Source organism: Enhydra lutris, unplaced genomic scaffold (assembly GCF_002288905.1).
Source record: "Enhydra lutris kenyoni isolate GAN:26980312 unplaced genomic scaffold, ASM228890v2 scaffoldscaffold4, whole genome shotgun sequence".
In the NCBI taxonomy this organism is placed as follows: Eukaryota; Metazoa; Chordata; class Mammalia; order Carnivora; family Mustelidae; genus Enhydra; species Enhydra lutris.
This window is the reverse complement of record NW_019154088.1, coordinates 15,915,999-15,936,915: the sequence shown is the minus strand read 5'-3', so window position 1 is coordinate 15,936,915 and position 20,917 is coordinate 15,915,999. Positions and strand designations below refer to the sequence as shown.

General features: G+C 41.9%; 1 protein-coding gene across 15 annotated transcripts in view; it reads right to left on the bottom strand.

Moving 5' to 3' along the window:
• Nucleotides 1-20,917, bottom strand: part of LOC111159463 (semaphorin 6D) — a 598,866-nt gene that overhangs the window by 7,693 nt on the left and 570,256 nt on the right. For 12 of the 15 annotated variants that reach the window (XM_022521974.1, XM_022522043.1, XM_022522058.1 and 9 more), the window contains 12 exons: nucleotides 15,128-15,183; nucleotides 14,061-14,153; nucleotides 4,798-4,960; nucleotides 4,289-4,400; nucleotides 3,667-3,727; nucleotides 3,495-3,557; nucleotides 3,284-3,385; nucleotides 2,967-3,057; nucleotides 2,400-2,519; nucleotides 1,624-1,712; nucleotides 468-685; nucleotides 228-359 (listed from right to left, as the gene is read on the bottom strand). In XM_022521974.1, coding sequence (XP_022377682.1) covers nucleotides 228-359; nucleotides 468-685; nucleotides 1,624-1,712; nucleotides 2,400-2,519; nucleotides 2,967-3,057; nucleotides 3,284-3,385; nucleotides 3,495-3,557; nucleotides 3,667-3,727; nucleotides 4,289-4,400; nucleotides 4,798-4,906 — 1,097 coding nt within the window. In that variant the 5' untranslated portion in view covers nucleotides 4,907-4,960; nucleotides 14,061-14,153; nucleotides 15,128-15,183. The remainder of the gene's footprint in view (nucleotides 1-227; nucleotides 360-467; nucleotides 686-1,623; nucleotides 1,713-2,399; nucleotides 2,520-2,966; nucleotides 3,058-3,283; nucleotides 3,386-3,494; nucleotides 3,558-3,666; nucleotides 3,728-4,288; nucleotides 4,401-4,797; nucleotides 4,961-14,060; nucleotides 14,154-15,127; nucleotides 15,184-20,917) is intronic. The other 3 variants (XM_022522037.1, XM_022522029.1, XM_022521988.1) reach the window with 2 other exon arrangements.

Sequence of the window (20,917 nt, the reverse complement as noted above, 5' to 3'; positions counted from 1 at the left end):
GAGCAAAACCAGAGGCGTAGGGCTCTCTCCCTGCACTCAGTAGGCTCTCCACATTCACCCCTGCGGGGTTCTGTAGACTGGCTGGGTCTGCAGTGCCCCTGCCCCCCACCAGGGACCCCTTCCTGGCACGGGAGGTTGGCCCCCCGCTCTCTGAGGATGGATGCTTCCAGGGACCAGAGGGTTTTGTTAAAAACAAAAATCACTTTCTGCTTTTTTTTTTTCTTTACCTTGGTTTTGGTACTTTGTCTTCAGGGACTGCTGTCCACACAGAATCTGGGGTTTTCTGTTCTTTAAACCGTCCTCTGAATACTTTTTCAATGTCATCCATGCTAAATGCACACACGGCAGACCCAGGAATGCTGCAAAGGGGGACAGCATCAGGGAAAGCATCAGGCAAAGGAGGCCCGCTCCTGGGTCCCAGAAGCAAGCACAGAACAGCTCGAGAAGCGCCAGGGCTCTGTTCTCACCTGTTGAGCTGTGTGGTGAACACCCCGACCACAGTGGGGATGCCATTGATTTGTATGATGTCGGTAATGGACTGCAGAACATCGAAGTAGAAAAAGGAATCTCCAGGGACAGAGCAGTTGAGCCGAGCCTTCAGAAACGAGGTCCAGTGTTTCTCCAGGACCCGCTGGGAGCCACCCATGTCATTTTTACAGATGCGGGCCACACGGGAATACACGGCCTGCCCAGGGGTGGAAAGCAAAGCCACAGGGTTATGTGCAGGGAGGGGGAATGGAAACGAAAAGCTATTATTTAAGGGAGGGACCAAAAAAGTGCTAAAGATATGACTAGCTCAAAAGAATCTAGCAGGGGCGCCTGGGGGGCTCGGTGGGTTGAAGTGTCTGCCTTCGGCTCAGGTCATGATCCCAGGGTCCTGGGATCGAGCCCCGCATCGGGCTCTCTGCTCCTTGGGGAGCCTGCTTCCCTTCCTCTCTCTCTGCCTGCCTCTCTGCCTACTTGTGATCTCTGTCTGTCAAATAAATAAATAAAATTAAAAAAAAAAAAAAGAATCTAGCAATCTTCTCTCTAGGGATTTGTCTGGTAAGAATGTAAACTAGATTTACCTGGGAGAGAAGAGGGTCATTTTCCTGTTCTGCCAGACGAGCTCCCCAAGAAGGGAGCTGTCGGACTGGTTAGGGGAATGCAAACTATCTCCACAGTTTGTCTCCCACTCTGTGGCTTCTATCGTTAATGCCATGTGCCATCCTTAAACTTGGCAAAACGAGGCTCTTTGCTTTAAAATTATACGGGCTTTTCCTGAAGCACTCAAAATTGAATAAGGGCTCTACTTTCCATCCTGCCTTTTGATGCTGAGAAAGAATGAACATTCAACAGATTTCTAAAGTGTTAAGGAAGCATCCATAGCTCAAGGGCGTCTGTAGAACACTCTGTAGTGACAGAAAAAAAGGAAACCTTCTCCAGGCCCAAGGCTGCTCTTCTCACTCTGGCCATTGTTCAGGTGTTTTCCAGCAATTATTCTCATGATAAGCAATTCACTTCTCTGCACTCGGCCCCGAATGCACCGAGTGCTAGAAAACACGCAAAGAGCATAACTCTACCAAAGCGGGCTCGATTCCATGCAGTACAAGTCCAGAATTCAAGTCAAGTGCATATACTTGCCTTGCCTAAATTATTATGTTCTACCGCAATTTCTCGAAAGAAGAAATAGACATAGTTTCCATATTCTATGGCATGAAGAAAATGTGGCTCTGAAAGAAAAATCGAAAACAAACTGGTTCCTAAAGGATAATTCAATTAGCACAAGACCCCGGCTGCTAGCATGACTGACGGATGTGGCACATCTACAAGCCAGTGAGAACTCCAATACACCAACATGCTCAAGGAGTCCGAATATGGGTGTGTTGAAGCTTCAAGGAACCCACAGTTTTTCATGTCAGCTAATGGACTGTAAAAAGCCTAGGGGAACTGAACTACAGCAAAGGTCTCTGTTTCAACAGATTTATTCATTAACCTCTTTAACTAGAGAAGAGAACTTCTTACACCGAGAATAAAAAATCTTGGTATCTAGACGCCAAAGAAAGAAATGTCTCTGCAGAGATGAACTGATCGATTCTCAGTGTTAATTTGTAGGATGGTAGATAGGAGTGGACGAGGAACGTTATGTGTATTCAGAGGTAGGCAAACTGGCAGCAGAAATGAGGTCTTTCTTTTTTGAAGTCAACCAGGATAAACTCATAGATGAATCTATTTTCCTGACATGGCTGCTAATTTCCTCTTTCCTTGTCAACGCTCCTGCTTACAACCAAAGCAACTTGTCCTTGCTCTAAATAAACAATATAAAGTCATGCGCTGAGTTTCCTGATGCCTTGGCTCCTGTTCCCCCTTGGCCATTCCACTACCCTTGGCAATCCCACAACGCTGCTTTTCAAGAGTACCTTTTATCCACTTGGAGTCATATTTTATTGTACGAAGGGCAGATCCATCACCCATGCTTCGGTAAATCACGGCATCGCTGGCCAGGAAGTCAGCCACTGTGGCAGAATATAGCTTCCCATCTGAAACCAGAATTATAATTGGGGTAAAATAATCATAATTATCCTGTAGTGTGTTATCCTATGCATTGTGTTATACCTTTTGGAGTTCTGGCACCTGTCATCCCTATATACACAAATACACCTAGACCCAGATGCTGATGGTCAACCTGGGACAGGTTGCCCCATGGCATCCCCACCTCATTTTGCAGGTTAAGGATCTGAGTATCAAAAAGTTAAGCAACTTATTCAGGGTCATTGACCTAGTTAAAAACAGGGCCAAGTGTCAGAATACTCATCGTACGCTCACTTTAAAATCCTCTTTTTTGGAAATTTTTTCCCTAGCTCCTACACTGTAAAAACACCTCTATTAAGGGAGCTACCACAGTTATGAGCTTTTCTCTTCCTTTCAATTCCCTTTTACTTTCAATGTCATTAATCGCTTATATTCATTACACTAAAGGATCTTACCAGCAAAAAGGGCAACATTGGTTTGTCTGGCATCGAATGGGCATCTTGCCAGGCCACTAATTTCCTCCCCGTCATACTCTAAGGTATTCAACTATAAAAGAAAAATAAATAGCTGGTGTCACATCTGTTCAATGTACCTGTTTGAAGGCAATACTGCTTTATTTGTACTGAAATTCTATTTGAAGAATTTTGTCTTTATTCTTCCATAGCATTAGAGATAAATGGGTTATAGCAGAGAGGATTCAACTCTAACAGCATGACAGTGCGGGAGGAAAAAAAAGTTGATAAAAAAAGCACACCATATGAAATATACTCACCCTATAGTATCTACACATGGGATTAAATGCATTGGTACCACAGACAAAAACCATCTCGTCATTTCTTGGAACAAATACTTTAATAAAGTTGTGGCATTCATCCTAAAGAAAGTAATAATTAAGTTACTGTTAGACATTCCATACGCTGACATTGTGAGATAAAGCCCACCTAAAGGCTCACTCTGGCAGATGACTCGTCTGTTCTACTTACTTTATGTTTGCCTTTCATAGCACAGTTTTCTCGGTCCTGTTGTCTTGACCGCCATGTCAGTTTCTGTATTAATCAAGCAAAACCAAAGTTCGTATTTGAACCAAAAATTTGGGGAGGGGAGGGAGACGTTAACCAAGTTCTGAGGGAATGCAAATAAATTTCACTTGCTCACCTTGCTCGGTATTACTTCTGTTTTGGGGATTTCATTTAAGTTTACTGTATAAACTTGATCCCTGTTGGAAACAAGGCAGTAAGTCAAATCATGTGAATGCATAAAAATGTTAAGCTGCTGCTTCTTGTTTTATTTTTTACAGATCTGCCTTTATTGTATTTTGGAGATCATTTGGATTTTCTCTGTCTCCAACAAAGTCAACAAAGAGGACTTTTTCATTAGTGAGATGCTTTTATATATCACCGTGGTTAGGGAGCAAAGAAAGCTCTTCTCTTCAGGCATGGGTCAAACAGCTACTGGTATTAGCATAGGCATACTTCTAATATTTGCTTGAATAATTCCAAGTTAAAAAAGAATAAAGGAAGATTTTTCCCCCCTGCTGCTTTAGGAATAAAAAATGGTGTATGATTTCTTGATAGCAGTAATAAAATAGCACCACTGAAGGCTTTAGCCCTGTATTTTGTTCCTGGTACACAACACTGACTCTTCTCAGTGAATATTTTTGGCTACTTGCAATTTTTGATCACAATCACCTATTAGTTTTTCATGAACTAGACACATTAATGCAAGCACCACAAGAGAAAAGAATTTTAATCTAATAAACCAACGAGAGGAAAGTTACCTGCCAGCAATATAAAGTGTGTCTCGAATTTTCAACATCAGCTGAAAGTCCAGCCTGTGCTGGGATTCATTGCCTGAAGGGCGTCCTCTAAAAACCGGATATTGCCTTGAATCTGCAAGTAAAAATGGGCTAAACCATCAGTCAGGATTATGGAGCTGAAGAATCAATATACAGCATTGATTAGCTGTATATACTAGTTGTAGAAGGGTTTTAACTAAATTCCTCTCTTATGGTCTTGAATATAAATGAATGAAAGATGGTGAATGTTAGCAAATGGTCTTTTTCTTTTAACAGAAAATATATAAACCTATACATGGGTTGCTTTAGGAAAGCAACCAACAGAGCTGTCCCATTTGCTCCAAACACTAAGAAATGACTCTAGATCCATTAATATGCAAAAACAGTTTTAAGACATATAAAACTCTCTTTCTAAAAACAAATGCATTTAGAGGATCAAAACCAAAAACAGCTCCCTTCTCAGAAAAGAAAATGTTCTTTAGATTACTTACAGTGATAATCAACAGTATTGAGGGGTTCGTCATCTTCGGGAAAGCTGACGGCCCTTAGCCGGGAAATCATCAGGAGAAGCATGTAAGCACAAGGCAGGAAGAACCTCATGGTGGGCCAAGATGAAGTTGGAGCTGCCCCTCCTCAGAAATCCCACTCAGCTACCTGGAGAGCAGAAACAATTTGGAAAGGTGTCTCTCATGTGATGCAACTTGCTCATCTGTAATCAGTTCAATTTTCACCACGAACTCTCTCCAGGGCCCTGCCCCCGTCGGGAGCCCTGGCAGCGGGGGGTGAGGCATCTCTGAAAACACAGGCTGAAGATGGCAACGTGCCAGGCCTGATCGAAGCATCTGGTGAGCATAACGAAGTTGTAGGCACATTTGCAAGAGTTTTTGAGGTAACTGTGTATGTCATCCCAGCAAGATCACCAGAACCACAAACGGAAATGCTGGCTGCTGACTTGGCACGAAGATGGGCTAAGTTGGGATTAGAATTTTAATTATACTCCAATCTGCTTCCCTTCCCCCAGCCTGAAATACACCCAGTACAGCTTGTCTCTGCAACCCCTCCCATAAAATGCCCAAGCTGTCTCACAAATATCTAGGGAGCTGATGGTCCCGTCACCCTCATCAGATCCTAGCTAAAGGCATTGCCAAATGCCAAACTTCCAGCATTACTCAAGCCTTAGCCCTAAATTTGTAAGCAGTTCCCTTAGCGTACTAAGACCAACATGGAAACAAGGACATGAATGACATTGAGTCAGGGTGAAAGGAGAATGAAAAGAAATGAAATGATTTCACGATCTATCAATTAAGCAGGACAGGATTAAAGCAGCACAGCTGACACCAGACCACTGGGGAAGTCTCCTTTTTTACATAAAACCATTTGGACACAAACCAATACCCTTAACATGCCTGTCCTCTTAGCTTTATTGAACTTTAGAACCATAGGGGGCCTTAGGGACCATCTAGTCCGACCCCCTCATTTTTAAGATGAGAAAACCATGGGCTGGAACAATTAAGGGACTCACTGAATTTCAAGGGACTCTTTCGAGCACAATCAGGGTATAGACTTACATCACCTGAGTCTCTGTCTGCTCACTTTTCATCAAATTAAATAAGGAAACGAAGTGACTGTTGTTTTTTTTTCCTTCAAAAATATAGTATTACAAAAAATCTTTTGGGCTAATGAATATATTCATTATCTTTATTGAAGCGATGTTTCACAGGTGTATGCATATGTTACATTTTACCAAACTGTACATTTACAATATGCAATATATTGTATGGCAGCATCTCAACAAAGCCCATGGCATTAATTGCATATTACCCATCAAAAAAATTTTTTTAATCTTTAGCTGTTATTAATTTATGAAAAAAGAAAATTAGGGCTCTGCTGGGCCAACGGGATGGCTTTTTCGAAACTGCAAATGCTCTGCTTTGCAACAGTACTACCCCATCCCGGCCACAATGATCACCTACAGCTACTATACCGAACAGTATAGCAGTTAGCTTTATCTCCATTCTCATCTACCTAAGAATGTTAGGAGAGATCATGAGAATCACTTCAAATTCTGGGTGAGTCCAACCACTAAACTGGGTACTTACTATGCCTCTTTTGTTTTCTTCATGTCAAACATACAGAGGCACAGGCATGTAAGCTATGCAATGCTCTCAATGTTTGTCTTTCTAACTAAAGTAGAAGGCAAGTATATGTGAGTTTTAGAATCCTTGGTTTGCAAAAGAGAGAACAACCTTGAAGTACATTTTTTTCTTAATGGAGGATTAATCCAGCCGAAAGTTAACACATCGAAAATGCCCTGTTAAAAGCATGGTGGAAAATAAATAAACAAAATCTTTAAAAAAAAAAAAAATTTTTTAAAAATTTAAAAAAAAATTTAAAAGCATGGTGGAGTGGGATCTGTGGCTGTATCGTTTTGTACTTGAGTCGAAAGAGTGTGGATGTTGGAAGTAGTCTGACTTGGGCTTGGTTGGAACTCCATAATTGCTAGCTGATTGACCTAAGGAAGCTTCTTCTGTTTCTCTGAGCATTCATTTCTTTATTTATAATATGGGGATAATACCACCTTATCCACTGGGTGAAAAGGAAGTAAATGTCTGGCTCCCATAAATTCTGAGCAAAGGTAGTCCTCCTCACCCATTCCCTATTGAACACCATGCACATGACCTTGACCTAAGAATCCGACCAGAGTCTGGGAAAAAGATGTCCTAAAATATTAAATCTATTTGGCCATTTCCCCTCCACAAACAGAGAGTTATTTTAAGTTACTTTAAAGTACAAAGGGATTATTTTTAGAATAATTTTCACAACTTGAGCTTATTTATCAAACCTAGAAAAGAAGGTGAAAAAACAATTACTGTCAATCTGAAAATCCCAACACAACAACTGTAATGATTTGGTTCTAGTCTTCTTGTCACATGCACATATTTTCAATAATGACAAGGTAACCTCTTTTAATGTATGACTTCTCCTAAAGCAGAGTCTTCCTGTCTCACTTTTCCAGCATGCTTCCATGTTTCACCATTTATACAGATCCTGGAAAGTTGAAGTAGTATAAACACATGGAAATATTGCTGTAAGAAAAACATTCTGCTATGATATCAATTCCAAAGTTCATCCTCTGGATGGAAAGTCACTGGGTGTTTCTGCTGGGTGTCAGGAGGAAAAAATCAGGAGTACCCATTGATCTTAAAGAAATTAGAAATATCTGTGGGAAAATAAGAGGCAGACAGTTCTGTGAATCTTTCTCTACCATGACAGGTAACTGAAAGGTTCACATCATGCAGGCAGAACCTTGATAATCCAGACAGCAGGACAGGGAGGGGCCCTCACCAGGAAGGGTGTCTCTCACATCTGTGATTCCAGCATTGAGGGTAAGGATGAAGTCACGGCTGACTCACTGGCAAGCACCAAGTTGCTGGCTGAGCTATCATTTCCTATAACTCACTCAACTCATCTGACACTGCAGAAGGCAATTTCTCCTCATACCCTTCCCCCACCCATCTCATCGTCTAAAAATAAAGCCCCACCACTAATTGCTTCCTGTCCCTGCATAAAGCTTTATTTTAAAAAAAATCACTTTCAGATTTGCCATAGAAATTATAAATGGAAGTAGTTAATGTAAAATATATATCAAAGTAAGACTGAGTCGGGAAGGGAAGGATCTAGAAATACCTGTGAGAAATGAACCAGGGAGATTTATTTGCATATAAACCCCTCAGACTATCTGGCTTTTACCTTATTTAAGGAAATATCTCAGAATTCCAGGACTCAGTAAAATTGTGAGACTAGTTATGCTGTTATGTGAGAATAGTTATGTTCTCCTTCAGAACAAGTGAAGAGGTAAGACAGAATGATGGAAGAGAATATAGACCTTGGGGTTTGAAAAGTCTGTTTCAAACTTGCTTGTGCCATTTACTTCCTGGCTCTGGGGCCTTATTTAAGACTTAATCTCTTAAAGCCTTAGTTTCCTTAAGTGTAAATTAGGAAAATTGCCATTATCACCTCCTAGGCTCTTCTGAGGATTAAATGAGACAACCTATCTAAAACATCTAACATAGAGACTGGCCCGTAGTAAATGCCTAGTAAATTTTAGTGGGTATTATTATGACTATTATTGTTACATCTTATTGGGCAAAAATGACCCCAGAAAGGGAAAGAAATGTTTATTACTATTTTATCATGTACAACCATTCACAAAACCATTTATGAATACCATCTTAACAATGATAGGGGTGTTCTTAGAGGATTAAGATACAGTTTCACAGGGGCCCCTTGGTGGCTCAGTCATTAAGTGTCTGCCTGTGGCTCAGGTCATGATCCCAGGGTCCTGGGAATCCCAGCCCCGCATCGGGCTCCCTGCTTAGCGGGAAGCCTGCTTCTCCATCTCCAGCTCCCCCGTGCTTGTGTTCCCTCTCTTGCTGTGTCTCTCTCTGACAATTGAATAAATAAAATCTGAAAAAAATTAAAAAAAAAAGATCCAGTGTCACAGACATAGATGCTTCTGAGGAGGAGGAAACCACCTTCCTCATGTGTAAGGGTATCATAAAGATTGTGCCTAAATGAGATTTTTTTCCCTTTCAGCCAGAGAAGGGGGGAAACTGAGTAAGTAAAATTTGTCATTTTTTGGTATTATATATAGGCATCTCCCACATATATCTGATGTTAAAACCTAAATATAATGAGGGAAGTTCTTAAAAGCAGTTCAGAGCTGCCAAGATAGCAAGGGTTTGAGTGACAGTATTCTTGAGAGAAGGGAGGGTGCCAGGAAATGAGCTCCACACTTGGCACTTGATTTCATATTATGGGATTTGCTAATTCTTTTTTTTTTTCAATATTTACTTTTTTTTTTTTTTAATTTGAGAGAAAGACAGGGAGTGGGGGGAGGGCCAGAGGGAGAGACTCTTCAAGCAGATTCTCCGCTGAGCACAGAACCTGATGCGGGGCTTGATCTCAAGACTCTAGATCATGACCTGAGCTAACAAGAGTTGGACACTTAAACAACTGAGCCACCAGGTGCCCCAGGATTTGCTAATTCATAAGCTACCTAAAGATGAGAGTGTAGCTATAAAGAAAAGCCAGATTTTTAGCAGTATCGAGTTTACAACCCACCATGAAGGAGTCCCAATAACTATCTACAGGCTTTCTTTTGGAGCCCTGAGGGTCTATACCCTAAAGAGAGGGAGCAAACACAAGGTAGACCAAATTGTATAAAACGCCAACTTGGTCTCCAAAAAACTAAGTCTTGGATTGAATAGATGTAATCTCCTCCCACTCTAGCTCCTTGAATAAAATGCAAGGTGAGTCCTCTCTAGAGGAAAATCGTATTATCTGGAGATGCCAGTTTCTTAATACAAAATGCTTAATGGAAATTTCTAGATGTTCCAAGAACTAAGACTAAGAGAGAAAGGAAGGCAACAGAAATAGGCCCATAGGTAAGCCAGATTTTAGAATTATGAGGTATCAATTTAAAAAAATAATTATTTATTTTGTCCAAGAAAAAAAGGTGACAAAATGAAGAATTTCACCAGAGAACTAGACTCTATTAATAAGGAATTAAATGGAAATTTTACAACAAAAAAAGCACAATCATTAAAGCATTGTAATAGATGTATTTAGCAATGTATTTCTTATAGCTGAAGAGAAGATTAGTGAACCAGAAAAATGGGCTAATAGAAAATATCAAACAGAAGCATGGAGAGCAAAGATGTTGGGAAAAACAGACAAGAGAGTAAGAGACACATAGGATCTTACAAAAACACCTAACATCGGAGTGCTGGTGAGTGGAGAGAGAGAGAGAGATGTGGATGGAAGCAACATTTGATAAGATAATGGCGGTATTCTTTTCCAAAACTAGCCAAAAACCATAAGTCTCACATTCATGAAACTATAACTTTTAAATACAAAGAAAAACATGCTTAAACACATCATAGTCAAGATGCTGAACACAAAGGAAAAAAATATGTTAAAAGCTAAAAGGTATTTCACCTTCAAAGAAGCAAGGATAATACTGACAGCTGACTTATGAATAGAAATGATGGAATCCAATAGACCATAGAATGACATTTTTAAAGTGCTGAAAAAAAGTAAATTCTTAGGCAAGAGTTCTATTACCAGTGAAAATATTCTTCAAAAATGAAGGCAAAATAAAGACATTTTAGACAGATAAAAGCCAAGAGATTTGTTGTCAGCAAATCAGACTAAAAGAAATACTGAAAGGGAGTTCTTTAAGCAGGATAATGTATAGGGTTTGTTAATGGAAGTTCTTTTAATAGTTATAGAATAGTGGCCAAATACAAAATTAATGAATCCCAGATAAATAAATTGGTATAGAGCCTTTTTCTCCTTGAAAATTATATTAGTGCAAAGGAAATGAGAATTCAGAAGTTGAATAGGCCTCCTTTATCCCCAGTACAAAGAACCCAGAAAGATACCATGCTGATTTTAAAGCTCTGGCTATCTTCTGGGGATGCCACTTCTAGAAGAGGAGCTGTTTAGACTCTCCTATGGCATATACCTCAGGATCTGAAAGTGGCATTGATTTCTCCCACTTTCCCAATTACTCCTCCAGATCTTGGAACTTCATGCTCTTCAAAATAAATCTTCCTATTTGAGGTCCTACCTCTCCTCCTCCTTTTTAGCTGATAATATCCTAGTCATTTTCTCTAAGAAAGACTTTTTTTTTTTTAAGTTTTATTTATTTATTTGACAGAGAGAGATCACAAGTAGGCAGAGAGGCAGGCTGAGAGAGAGGGGGGGAAGCAGGCTCCCCGCTGAGCAGAGAGCCGGATGCGGGGCTTAATCCCAAGACCCTGGGATCATGACCTGAGCCGAAGGCAGAAGCTTTAACCCACTGAGCCACCCAGGTGCCCCAACTTTTCAAAGACTTCAGTAGACCCAGTCTTTGGTTCCATTTTGGCACTTGTCATCAGCTTTAGCTTCTTTACCTCAAAACTCATAAAGTCAAGGACTGCATGCTTTGCTCTCAATCTCTTGTCCTTCCAGTTTGCTTGTCTGACTATTTACACCATGACTGTTCCTTCTCATCAGGGCCATCAGTCTCTTAACTGGTCTCATTTCTTCCAATTCATTAGGCTTCCTCAATCTTGACATATCACTTTATCCATCTTAGATGTAACAGTCAATAGTCAATCATTGCAATAACATTTTAGCCCATATTTGAGACTCCTTCATCTTTTGTATCCTTATCAGCCTTTCTTATAAAGTTCTTGGATGGACTCAACACTTCACCTTCTATACCTGCCCCAGAGCAGTTGAGCCCCAGTAAAGACACCCACACTCTGGGACAATGTGGTAGTTACATCACAGAATTCTTGGGCACTGACTATGGTAGCACTATAATCTGTGGGGATACTGTTTCTCTACCAGGTTTGCCCACTCCCCAAACGAGTAAGTTTAAATTTTCCTATTCTCTTCAAAGCCTTCAGCTGGGCCTTCTCCTCACTCCACTACATTCCTCCCTGCTGCCCCATAGGTACTTCACTCAGAAAGTAAAAGTCATGAGATAGGAACTTCCTCCCTCCCCTTCCCATTACCAGTCAGACTCATTGCCTCTTCATCTAGTGTTTCTTCCTTCTGTCCTGTTTTAAGAGAAGTTTTCATCCCCCAAGTCTTCTCCATGTGCTTTAAACCCAACCCTTTCTCTCTTTCCTAGAAGAGAAAAACATAGGATATGTTTTTCTCTCTCTCTAATATAGTCTCTTAATTTTTTATTATTAAATACTATCCATTAGCACTTAACTTGTCTAGGCTTCTCTTCTCATCTCAAAAAAAAAAAAAAAAAAAAAAAGAGAGAGAGAGAGAGAGAGAGAGAGGAAGAAAGAAAGAAAAAAGAAAAAAGAAAAAGCTCCTGTGACCCCAGATCCTTCTCTAGCTACCACCTACCTCTTTCCTTCCATTCACAGATACTTAAAGTTCTATATTCTCACTGCTGTCATTTCTTCACCTCCCACTCATTCTTCTACTTCCTCTGTTCTAGCTTCTCTCTTAATAACACCTTTCAGTAAAGACATGATGACCTGTAGGTAGCTAAATGCAATGGATGCTTCCAGCCCTCATATAATTACCCAGTACCTTTAGACATAGTTGACAGCTATGTTCACAGCTTTTTAAAACACCACCATTCCCTGCCTTCCTTTATATGGCATTCTTTTGACCTCTTACCTATTCTGCCTACCCCCTGTTTGTCTTTCAATCATGTCTAAATGCAATAAGCATTATCTTTCAGAATATAAAGTTTATCATACAATCTCACAATCCTCCAGTAACTTTCTATTACTCTTTGGAGAAAGCCATGATCTTTGCAATGGGGCCATTAAGACTTCCCGTGTTCTGAGTCCTGTCTCTGTCTCCAGTTTTATTTGAGACTGTCTCCTTCTTTACTTGTGCTTCTACCACCCTGGCCCCGTGTCTGGCCATGGACTGTGTCATTCCACCTACTTGCATCAAGCCTTTGTTCCTACTTTCACTCTGGATGTCCCTTCTTGCCTCCCCATCCTTGGCCTAGTTAAATCTTTCTAATATTTTTTAGAGCCTAGGGAAGCTTCTTCTCAGTGCCTTGGGATAAACATGTCTCACAGTTGTCTGTACTTGAGACAACTGCAAATGAACAGCAAATGAAGGACGAAACAAAATTAATCATGGGGCCTTGAATCACCACAAACTCTACTGAATCTCTCAGGGCAAGATTAGCCTTTCAGAATCCTGTCTAATCTAAATTTATTTAATACTGTTAATTAAATAAACAACTATAACAAAAGGCAGCAGACCCAGGGAACTCTAGGTTCTACTCCCAAATAGCATTCTTTTAGTTGAGTATGCTGTGAACTAAAGGAAAGAATGGGATGGAACCAGAGCTGTACTGTAAGGGGAACAATTCATTCTATAGTCTATGAACTTCCAGGGGACACTATTCACAATGTAGTCCATGAGAAAGAGCGAATGATGGCTCCTGGATTTACAGGAATTATAGGTCTGCTGCCTAACAGCCCCACAGGACAGAATGGAAAGGGAGCAATGGGTTTAGGTAGGTTGAAAAAGACCAGAGAGAAGCAAGTTAATTGTTATTCTTTGGAACCTACCAAGACTCAGAAGGTTGTAATTGAAGGTCAATTACAAAAGGTTCATGTTTATATAACATTTATATGTCTGGATTCTGGGCAGTATGTTCTGTGTAGGGCTGTAGGTTTTAATAACTGCTCAACATTAGTATTTAATCAGAATGATATGACAACCAGGTTGACATCATAGCCTTTTAAATATAAGAAGATGAGAGGAAGAGAAGATGAACCACTAGTAGTTCCAGAAGATCTTTAAGCAGAGTTGAGGTGGGTATTCTGGGCCCTTCTGAGGAGCTGGTAGCTCCCTGCATCCAGGCTCACCAAGTGACTCCTGACCAATGGGATCTCTTGGAAGAGCACCAACTGTCTTGTTTATGGAATCTCTAGTGCTACCTTACCCACACCCACCTAATCCTCTCCTTCACATGGGCTTGGGGACCAGGTACCATGTATGAACAAACATATCCTTTCCTAATTCTGGGCCAGGAAGAGATGGCTGAAAGGCCCTTGAATCTGAGACCCTTCTGCCTTCTGGGAACTTGGGTACGAAGGTAGAGGAAAAGGCTTTGAGCATTGTCATGTTAATGACACTTTATAATCAACTACCTAAAACACTGCCCAGTGGCTTGTCAAGGAAATGATGAATCAGCTCTCTGACTCACCCTCCACACAGCTGAGTTCCTGCTGAGACATCAGAATCTGGAAGGATGTGCATCTTCAAGGTGCAGAGAAGAACCCTTGTGGGGACCTGGGGCCTTGGAATAAAGAACACATCAGGGATTCTTCTCCCACTGGCACTGGCAGCAGGAGAGGAAAGGCATCAGGAACCAGGATATTTAGGAACACAGACTTGCTGTGTGATCCCCAATAAGTCTCTGGCTTGAGTTCATGTAATAAAAGTGGGGGTGGGCAGTGGGCTGGACATGTAGGAACACCTCTTCCCCTAAGAGTCCATGATCTTCTGGGGGCTGGAGGAGAGAGGGGCAGCTGCTCCTACCTACTCAGACAAACATCCTAGTGTAACCCCCTTTGCTCCACAGGTTCTTTCACCTCAATATGTGAGCGTCTCAAGTGACTCCCATCACAGACACACAGTATTTCCCCTGTTCCCAAGATTTCCTGTGTTAGCTCCCTCTCACCTCTTCCACCGAGTTTCTCTTAAGAGACGTCTGAGCCCCTTGTCTCCATTTTCTCACTCTTTATTACATTTTTAACCCACTTCAGTCTAACTTCAACCCTTGCCCATCAACCACCAAATCGCCAAACCCAACTCAACCCTCATTCTAAATCTTTCATTGCCCCAAGCTGTTTAAGCATGTTGGTCCCTCCTCAAGTCTTACTGTCACTTCTGGCTTTCATAGTAATCCCCTTACTTGTCTAGCTACTCTTCCTCAGCAAACTTCTCCAACTTGTCCCAACACAATCACTCTCAGATGTGATTCTTCATGGTTCCACTTGGCTCTTTGGAGATTCATCCACGCTACACCCAGCTTTTTCATTAATACCAATTAATTGATGAATGCCAAATCCATATGCCCACCTGCAGGACCAGCTGTCCAAGTCTCTGCCAGATATTTTGACCTCAGTAAAATACAAGCACTTTAAATTGAGAAGGTGCAAACCTGAACTTCATATACTTTGCCTTGACTTGTCCTCCTACAAAATCCCCTTCAGAGCATGGGCTCTGGGCTCAATGTGCCTGTGTTCAAATTCATGCACTCTCACTTACCAACCATGTGACCTTGGATATATTACTTCATCTCTCAAAGTTGCAAGTTTTCTCACCTAAAATGAGGATAATTACAGCACTTACATCATTACAATGATTCAGTGAAATAATCTACATAACACATGTAACCAAACCCTTTGCACCTGGTAAGGGTCCAATAATTACAACTACTATTATTGTTGTTGTCATTACTGATATTTTTAATATCCTACTCATTCAAGCCTTACACCTGAGAGTCATCCTAGATTTCTCCCTCTCTATCATTTTCTCCAATTTGTCAGCACACCCTATTTATTTTTCCCTTTATTGCTCTAGAACACATTCTTAACTGTTTTTTGTTCTTGTAGACTTAAGTTCATTTTGCAAAAGCCCCTAGAATGATATTTCCAAAGCACAAACAGTATCGTTTTTACTTTCTTTTTTTTTTTTTTTTTTTTTAAGATTTTATTTATTTATTTGTCAGAGAGAGAGAGAGAGGGAGAGAGAGCAAGCACAGGCAGACAGAATGGCAGGCAGAGGCAGAGGGAGAAGCAGGCTCCCTGATGAGCAAGGAGCCCGATGTGGGACTCGATCCCAGGACGCTGGGATCATGACCTGAGCCGAAGGCAGCTGCTTAACCAACTGAGCCACCCAGGCGTCCCTCGTTTTTACTTTCTTGTCTAAAAACAATTCAATGGTTCCTAAAGGCCTGATGCTAAAATACAAATTCATTTTCAAGATTTACAAGGTTCTCCACAATCTGATTCTTGCCAGATTCTGTTTCATCTACCAATACTTCTCCACTTGGATCCCAAAGCAGTGTCTCCTGCAAACGCTATTCTCTCTGAAACACCCTTCTTGGAAACTATTTATTCACTCAAAATGTCCCTGGCCTTTGCCTCTTTTCTATTCCTCCCCTCAACCCCAAATTCCTCTCTTCTGGCCACACTGCTCTCCTAAGGATGGCTAATCATACTGTACTACCATGTAAATTCTTCTATTACGGAACTTATCATATCATAGTAATTACTTATTTTCACATTTTCTCTATTAAAGTGGGGTGCTTGAAAGAAAGAGTAGATCTTAGTCATCCTCTATCCCAGCATCAGGCACAGGGGACTGGGACCAGGAGATCTTCAGCCAGTATTTAATGAATATAGGAAGAAGTAGGTATATGAAAGAGGTTGTACACATGTTGGGACTTGGCTATGGCACAGGTGCCACATGAACCTGTTGCTACCATTTCCCCCAAACACCTACAGTCTTGAGACTACAATTGTTTTCCTATGACGTTGGCACACAATCCTCATTAGCCCCCAGTTCGTAAGTTTCCGGGTGCTGCAAAACCAAGAGGTTCTTTACAAATGGCAACAGATGCCTCTTTCCACACTTACCCATCATTAACAAATTGCTCTTTCATCCAGGAGTGATGGGTAACACGGGCCAAAGGAGTAAGTGATTTCTGTCACAACCTCCTGGAATTCCTGTTCATTTTGCAGCTTTCCCAGAACAAAGGAGAGGAAAGCAGAACTCTTCCTGAGATTAAAGAACAGGGTCTATGGGACTGGCAAGAAGCCTACTTGACTCCCCACTACCTAACAAACAAAAATAAAATAAAAATCAGCCAGTCATTAGGCAGAGATCCTGCAACAGGGAATTCTTTATTTTGGCCGATAGCCTTTTTTCCAGTTAAAAAGTTAAGTAGTGCTAAAGCATAATCAAGCCAGAAATCAGTATGAATCGCTTTATAAGATCTTTCTTTTGGGCTAGATTCTGATAGAAGAAAAAAGGAAGGTGGCAGTAGATGCCCCAGAAGGGAGACGCAGGCACGCCGTAGGGTATGGAAGCCTGTTGTGTTCTTTATTAATGCTTTGCCTTTATAATCAAGGTCTTCCCCAAAGTTGGGTCGATTTTGTTTATTTTCATTTCATTTTACATGCATGAGGAAAGCTGGCTCTTTTGAAAGTTTTCTGAAAATTAAAGCAGCTCTTATGTAAGGTTTTCAGTTTAAGTCAAATTTTTTTTTAAAGCAAAGCACACCGATATCAACATCAGTAATGCTTCTGGTCAAATATTAATAATTCAAAAGGGAACTGAACTTAAAAGGAACTGAGCAGGAAGGGACATAAAACAGGATCTAACCTGTCTTTGCCAAATCTTAAGCAAATCAGAAACAGGGATCTCAGAATTTGACCTCTGAGAAGAACCACGGCTCCAGGGAGCCGAATTCTAGTGACAACTTGTCTACAAGTTTTGCTGGTCCATCCGGACTCAAACTGGGTAACATGTTAAAGGTAAATTGTCCTAGGAACAATCTTCATTTAATGTGAAAATAACACAAGAGAAGAGTGGGAAGATGAGCCCCGTACCTAAGCCAAGAGGATCCACGCAGATGACAAACACATCAACTTCTTAAGAGATCAAGAGGAGGACTAGCTTTGCGAAAACACAAAATATAGGGACCTTCTACAGTTGAAAAAGAAAAAAGAAAATTAGATAGCAGAAGATTATCGTGGCAGATACGAACACAGATCGTGTCTTTTTTTCAGGGAGGACTGCAGGGCTTCCCAGGGTAACTTGGTGACAAGAGAAATTAAAAGCCTCTTCTTTTGTTAGCTTGCGTACCCGGAGCCCCAGCCAGGCCCGGCTGCTCCCCGCGGGCCTCCAGGAAAGGAACCATTCTAGACAAAGGAAGAGCTCAGGGTTCCAAGGCGTGACTGAGATGCCAAAGGACTCAGCCTGCCTTTGGAACACTGGCTTATTCTACCAGATGACCTGCTGGGGCTGCCATATGGTCTGTGCCTGACATTCTGTTCAGGATAATAGGGCCTGGGTCCATGCCTGGTTCTGCCCTCTGGGCTGGGCTAACAGAAGTGGAGCATGTTTGTCCGGATTCCACTGACTTGTCTGATCCCGCCACTACGGAGTCTCAGCTTTCGACAACCTCTGTGGCACCTTTCTCAGGTTTTCAAAGAACATGAACAATACCCAGAAAAGGAAAGACTAAGGAGGAGCTACTGTTACTATTCCTGGAAGAGAAGAAGCAGATAAATGAAGGGACGTGGGATCTAAGAGTGGTGAAGACGGTGCAGAATCTAGAAGTCCCCAGAGTTCAGGTGACCAGCACTGCCAACAACCACAGCAGCTGCTCAGCGTGAAGGAGCTCACGTCTCCCTGTTTTATATCCAGCAAACCGCCTCACCGGACACCTCCAGGCGATGTCGTGTCCGAGGGTTTATGGAAGAGTTAAACTCTAACAACCCAGACAAAGAAAGAGAAGTAGTCTTTTTGTCACATTTTTAAAAAGCCAAAAATTCCTGGTTCAAGTCCTATGATTTTCAGTTGCCAAAAACATGGCCTTTGAATTTGCCTTCTGTATTTGAAAACAGTAATCATTGCTTGTCTGTGGCAGATGTGGGGAATGATCACTAATGGTTCAGAAGGACCTAAAGCGTCACCATTATCCTCATTCCATTAGGAAACTCAGTTCCACTTGTTTCGAAGAATGCCTTTCCCCGGTGAAGAGTGCACGGCCTTTTTACTGTTGTTGCAACTTCCTGTGAGGTTATAATGACTTCAAAATACTTTTTTTAAAAAAAAAGTGTTTTGTCCTATTAATAGAAAATGAGAGCCCTGGTGAGTTACCTTAGCCCAACAGTCCTGGATTAAAAAGAAGGCGTTCTCAAGAATGAGAAGAAATGGCCAGAGGGAATTTCATGGCCTTCAAAAGCTCTGGAAGGCCCAGCCTGGGTCTGAATTCTTCACCTGGGACTCACCTATAGACCTCCCTCTGCGAGACCTATGAGTTTTTTAAACATCTGGGTCCACAGAGGCACACAGTGGACACACGTGTCAATTCCTGATTTTTACTAAATCAACTCAACACCCAAAGGGTATGAGGAAAGTGGGGCCCTTCCTTCTCTGAAGGGTGGGGCCTGCCCGAAATGCAGGAGGGCAGGGGAGGGAAGCCACACTGGGGTGGGGGAACATAGACTCTGGAGCCAGAATGTCCAGGTAGGAGGCCCCACTTTGCCATTTAAGGAGCCATTTGCCCTTGAGCCACAGGATTAACTACTCTCTGTACCTCAGCTTCTCTGTAAACCGGGAATAAGGCCGGCTGCTTTCTCACAGAGTCGCTTGGAGGATTGAAAGAGTTATTAAGAGAGCGTATAGAATTCCCAGCACATGTTAGCGATCGGGTGAGTGGCAAGAAGACTGTGCAAGCTAAAGGCACAACCTTGAGGAAGGGTCATGTGCTTCTAGTGCTAGGTCTGGAGATAATTATGCTTCACCGGTTGTATCACCCTTATCTACATTTACTACTGCCCACCTTATGAATCACCTTGGTGGAGGAGGGGCAGAGTACTAATCTCACCCCTGACAGCAAATACACCTGGAGGTAATATGGAGTTAAGAGGGCGCCTGGGTGGCTCAGTTGTTAAGAGCCTGTCTTCAGCCCAGGTCACGATTCCAGGGTCCTGGGATTGAGTCCTGCATCAGGCTCCCTGCTTCTCCCTCTCCCTCTGCCCCTCTGCCCTGCTTGTGCTCTCTCTCTCTCTCTCTCTTGTTCTATCTCAAATAAAATCTTTAAAAAAATTATTTAAAAAAATAGAAAGTTAAGAAATCTGGATTCTACCTTCGATTCAGCTTTAGCTCACAGAGAGGCCACGTGAAAGTTGATGCACCTGCCCTGGCTTCGGTTTCCTCCTCTGTATAATGAGAGGGTTGGGCTACAATGTCCTCGGTCTCAAAGGCCTACCTCCAAGTCATTAGATTTTATGATTTTGAATTTAGTGCCTGGTTTAAGAAGGGCTCTTTACCAAAAGCAAAATGACTCTCAATTCACACTTCTAAATTTTTCCTATAGCATTGATGTTGCCCAGGATACAAAGTGCAAGTACTCCCTCTGATCCCTGAGACCTGGGAGTGTGGTGATCCCTGCCTCTGATCCGGGATTGTATGCCAAACCACAAACAGGGTTCCCAGTACAAACTGATGTGCTGAACACGGAATGAGTCTCCACTGGCTCTTACGAATCTGAACCTGGCATTGTGATGGTCTCCCAGATAAAATGGCACAGGGTTCATTTTTTCCCTCCCAATCATGTGGCTTTGGGACACACTAGCTTTAAGTTGCTGCCTCGAGCTTCACTGGGTCTGGGGATCAGGAGGGGCAAGCCCACCCTTGGGAAGAAGACCCTTCCCACTTCTTCTTTACATTTTGTGATGTGATTATGGGAAGCTCAGCTCACATACCCCCGGGACGTCTATGTTCCTTCCCCTCTCACTCTGTCCCCACAAGTACTTCATAGCTGACAGGCATTTTAAGCACATCTGTGTGTGACAGTGATGCTAGTCTCAGGTGTATTCTTCCTACACCAGGGGCTGGGCAATGATATTTTCATTATTATAGTGTTTTATGCTTTTAAAACAAAATATGCCTTATCTATTTTGGTCCTTAAATGCTTAGGACAGAAATTATTATTATTATTTAAGATTTTATTTATTTATTTGACAGAGAGAGAGAGAGATCACAAGTGGACAGAGCCCAATGTGGGGCTCAATCCCAGGACCCTGAGATCATGACCTGAGCCGAAGGCAGAGGCTTAACCCACTGAGCCACCCAGGTGCCCCTAGGACAGAAATTATTATCTCTACTGAATTTCACGTCAGCTTCATGAAGACAGGAGTTACTTCTGTCCTCTCTCTCTCTCTCTTTTTTTTTTTTTTAGCAAGAGAAAGGTGAGAAGGGGCAGAGGGAGAGAGAGAATTTCAAGCAGGCTCCCTCCCTTCTGAGCACAGAACCCACGGT